General features: G+C 42.0%; 1 protein-coding gene across 1 annotated transcript; it reads left to right on the forward strand.

Moving 5' to 3' along the window:
• The first annotated feature begins 3,129 nt into the window (after positions 1 to 3,129).
• On the forward strand, positions 3,130 to 3,906 carry olig4 (oligodendrocyte transcription factor 4). The gene has a single exon (XM_085442336.1). The coding sequence runs from the start codon at positions 3,130 to 3,132 to the stop codon at positions 3,904 to 3,906; it is 777 nt and encodes a 258-aa protein (XP_085298462.1).
• Positions 3,907 to 4,503: the final 597 nt, after the last annotated feature.

A 4,503-nucleotide genomic window follows, 5' to 3' on the forward strand; every position in this document is an offset into this window, starting at 1 on the left:
CTCAAGTGAAGTTGTGTTTCCTCAGTGTTCCCCTGTAGGAAGAAGGAGAATTTAGGCACAGATTATTAGAAGCTAATAAGCACACTTACCTGGAAATGACTGATTCCACGTTGTCCGTTTACTATAAGGGACCTGACTTTATCAGATAAAGGAAGATGATCAGAAGAACCGCATCGTCAGAGAGAAACAGTCTGAATTTCTAACCTGATTACCTCAAGCCTGATGGGCTTAAACCTTTCAAACATTTTTGTGTGGTCTATTCTCAAATGGGGGGTACTTTAAATGATGCATATGAGTCATGCACAACTCTGGGGGAAAAATCCACTATAATAAGTAGAATAAAGAAAATTAAATAAACCACTTTGCAGTCAGCTTCCATAAAACCTCACCAACACAAAAAGCAGCAAACACAGTTAAGTTCACTGCCGGAGGGAGGCCAATTTTAAGATTATTAATAATAGACAAAAATCAAGAAAACTGTTTTTTGTGGTTGAAATGCTGCAGCAATTCAACCACAAAACAAAGCAAAGAAAATCTGTTTGAACACGAACACGACCTCCTCACTAATCCCTCACCGAGGAACATACGAGAAAAACCAGGTTAAATGAAAGTACAAGGTCGTCTTGGCATCGCTGCATGATCACAAAAACGTGCGTATTTAGTCGTATTAAACATTGGAAATGTAGCTTTAATAAATCAAATACTGATGGTGCAGTGCTGTGCTGCAGCCCTTTACATGGGCCTTTTTTCTATTCATACAAAAACCCCACTAATGCAAAAACAATCTTACACACACACACGCACACAAACACTCCTTCATACACCAAGTTGTTTTTTGCACAATGCTCAGTCTGTTGCACAACCCGCTGTCATTGTTGCACTTTTCTGTCTGGTGTCTTAGTTTTGGGGGGTTTTTGCAATTTTTGCATTTTGCACTTTATGTAGTCCTGTGTTTGCTGGTCTGTTATATGCTATATGTATCACCATGGTCTTGCACATTGTCTCGTTTCACTGTGTACTGTACCACTGCACATGACAATAAAGCAACTTGACTTGGAATTCAAATATATTTATATTATTCAAAACTCTTCTGAGAACCTCAACTGGATTTTAACTGCCCTCACATTAGTTATCTGAGAACAGTTAGAAGTTTTTGATGAGGACAATGTGGTTGACTCTGTAATTAGTTTGACTTAAAAATATTCTTGTAAAAGAAGAGATGTGATTTTGCACTGCTTTCAAAAGACTATTTAATGGTTGGAACAATTCAATGGGACTCTCGCACACTCTCTTGCTGACTGCTGAAATATTTATTAAACCATACTTTGGTCTGTCATCTCATCAGATAATCAGAGGACTGGTGAGATCAGTCTAACTTTGCTCGCATATGCATCAGCAGTGGCATTAGCAGGATATCAAAAGACTCAACATGAGAGCATTAAGCAAGAACAAAAACAAATTTAAAAGCAAAGAGCATGAGATATATGTCATAAATGTTGCACTAGGTTCATACTACAGCGAGTAAAAGATTTAGATTCATCAAAAGATTCATCCTGCTGTTTACAACGCAGAGAAAGGCAAATATTTTCTTAGCCGAGCAACCAGATGAACACAAAAATCCAGACCTGATGCCTGTGAAATGAACACAATATACTTTTCTATGATGGCTTTTCAGTTGTTGTGCTCCAGGCAAGAATCAATGCAACGAATCAATTCACAAAACTGCTGTTTTTGCCATCCTTAGAAAAGCGTTATGTTCTCAAAGTCCCGGCCCTCCAGCACTGCTTCACTTGGTGCTTTGCTTGGCACAAGGAAGGCAGGAAATTCCTGAGCTGCGTGGTGAAAGCCAGCCTCTGAACACCACGTGGAGAACTCTGCTTGGTCACAGCGCCACAACATTAAAGCAGCAGATATATGTTGGATGCGAAGCCTGGAAGGAATTTTAATGCCATAAATTTAAACGAGGAAGAACGTTTTCCTTGTGTTCCTGATAGCTAGCAAGATAAAGTAAAAAAACAAAGAACAATAGGTGCCAGTAGCTTTATGGTTGAATTATAGGGAGACAATGCTGCGCCCACTCATTTAGTATCTTTTTAACTACCTCCCCCTGGACTGAAAGACCCCCTTCCAGTGATAGTGATGTGATTTCACAGACTGTTTGGGAAACCAAGTCAAATTTATCTGACCCTTTTTGTTTTGAGCTTCTGGTTGAATTGTATCTAGTCTGCCATTAACGCTGCCCTTTACATGTTTAAGAGCCTCATATGGTGCCTCATACCTTCCTCCAAAGTATCTCATGGATACCATATGTAAATAAGGCCTTAAAGGCATCATCTATCTGGTGTTATGGAAGGGGGCAATAAAAACGGTGGCCTGCTCACTTTCACTTTAACATCCGCGTAGAGAACTTTCAAGTAAAGTAAACATGTTTTTACAGCTGAGGAAGAAACTTTTGCAGATTATAGAGGTAAATTAATACGAGAAGAATTTTAAAATTTGAGATAAAGTCATAAATTTATGTTTATTCATCTTTTTTTCTTGGATTTTTTCTATTATTATTAAATCACCTCTCCCTTGTTCCAGGATTACTTTAAAATCTGTGCTGAAACATAAAAAAATATGCAAATACTGCCAGTTTTTAATTAAAGTTTTAACAGAGCTCTGGTTAACTCAGCCTTACACAACATGGGATCATACCTCTGTTTGGTTAACGTGCAGGGGGGTTCATCAGCAAGTGGGAGAATTAATGTGGTTGCGGGGAGGTGGACTGGGGGGCGCAGGAAGGAGTTGTTAAGAGAGGGGGGTAAAAGTGTGTCCCTTCTGCAATTGGCTGGGGCCATAAGTGTCTCATTATGCGGTGTATTGTTCCTTTGTTGTGTCGGTGGTATAAATACACCCCAGCAGGCCCATGGGGTGACAGTTTAGACACACTCACTCCTGGGGAGAGGCTGAGCATCAGGCCGAACAGCACAAACTCAGGGAAAAGTGAGGCTGTACAAAAACTGCAGGGAACTAAGAGAGTTTGGAAACCTACAGTTCAGGTCCTAAGCTCAAGCTGTCACGATTTAAGAGTTTTGGGATTTTTTTTGGATCCTTGTTTTTGTTCCTGAATTTTCTCCCTCAGCTGAAATGGATTCCGATGCTGGCTCCACCTGCAGTCGCTCCTCGTCTCCAGACCTGGTGGTGGATGACTCTGCAGGGAGCTTCTTCTCCAATAAGATGTTCCAGAAGTACTGCCACGAGAACAGAGCAGACAGTGAGGCCGGCCAAGGCAGGACGGACTGCTGTAGCGTGGGCGGTAAGAGCAAATCCAGATCTGAGCTCAGCAAGGAAGAGATGCAAGATCAGAGGCTGAAAGTTAACAGTCGAGAAAGGAAGAGGATGCATGATCTGAACCAGGCGATGGATGGCCTCAGAGAGGTCATGCCATACGCACATGGACCCTCGGTCCGCAAGCTGTCAAAGATTTCCACCTTGCTCTTGGCTCGCAATTACATCCTCATGCTTTCCAGCTCTTTGGAGGAGATGAAGAAACTGGTTGGGGACGTTTATGGTGGCAATGCCGCCGTCCAGAGCCGCACAGCTCCCCATCCCACCATTACCCCTGCGGCCACGACCGCCCACCTCCCTCTGCATCCTCTGGCCCAGTCCCTTCACTCTCTGGTGGGCAGCACACCTTCAGCTCTTCAGCATCACTCATCTTCTGCCTCCTCAGCCCCAGCTCCACACTCCCCTCCATCAGCCGGCTTCCTGGGCTTTCACGCTCCAGTCCAGAGCCTCCTGAAGGACCCTCTCCACCTAAGCAGCTCCTACAGACACTTCCCCGGCATGCCGTGCCCTTGCTCACTCTGCCAGCCTCTGCCCACCACTACCTCCACATTACACAGCCTGTCTATGAGCAAGTGAGCAGGTCTCTCTTAAAATAGACTGTCCGGACCACAAACAGGAGACTGATGAAAAAAAAAATTATAAAATGATGGCTGGGGCAAAACCTTGTACATACTGTATATACACATATAGCTATCTTTTGGGATACAAACTGCTGCTATTTTTTTATTAATTGCCTCTTTTTCTTTTCTTCTTTTTTTTTTTTTTACAGAAGTATTCTAAATGTTCTGGGGATTTTTTTTCATCAGAGTAGCTTATGTGAAATAAGTGGTGATGAAACACTGTCAAAATGGAACTGTTGTGTCTGACTGGCACAAATGCTATTTTCCTAAATTAAAATGTTGTTTTGATAATAACTACTTCTGGGCGTCTTCTTTTAAATGTGCAGTTGATTTTTAGTTTGTGAAAAATGTCTCTTCTTTCTCAGCGTCACTATTTTGGAAACGTTCTGGACATGTACAAATACACAGTAATATCACAGCAATACTACAAGGGCATTTATTGGTGCTTTAAAGGACAAACTTAGAAGTGCTAAAGCTGACATTCAGGAAAAAAGGTTGTCATTTGTTGCTAACCAGTTTCAGACAGCCTAACCTCTGAAGAGCTAAAAAGGGA

The sequence above is a fragment of the Copadichromis virginalis genome, linkage group LG19 (assembly GCF_057382275.1).
Source record: "Copadichromis virginalis isolate Kocher_CV1m ecotype Utaka linkage group LG19, C_Virginalis_male_GT1.1, whole genome shotgun sequence".
Taxonomy (NCBI): domain Eukaryota; kingdom Metazoa; phylum Chordata; class Actinopteri; order Cichliformes; family Cichlidae; genus Copadichromis; species Copadichromis virginalis.

Bases quoted from the DNA above. Each gene is read 5' to 3' on its own strand.
- olig4 (XM_085442336.1), top strand. From the start codon at position 3,130: ATGGATTCCGATGCTGGCTCCACCTGCAGTCGCTCCTCGTCTCCAGAC.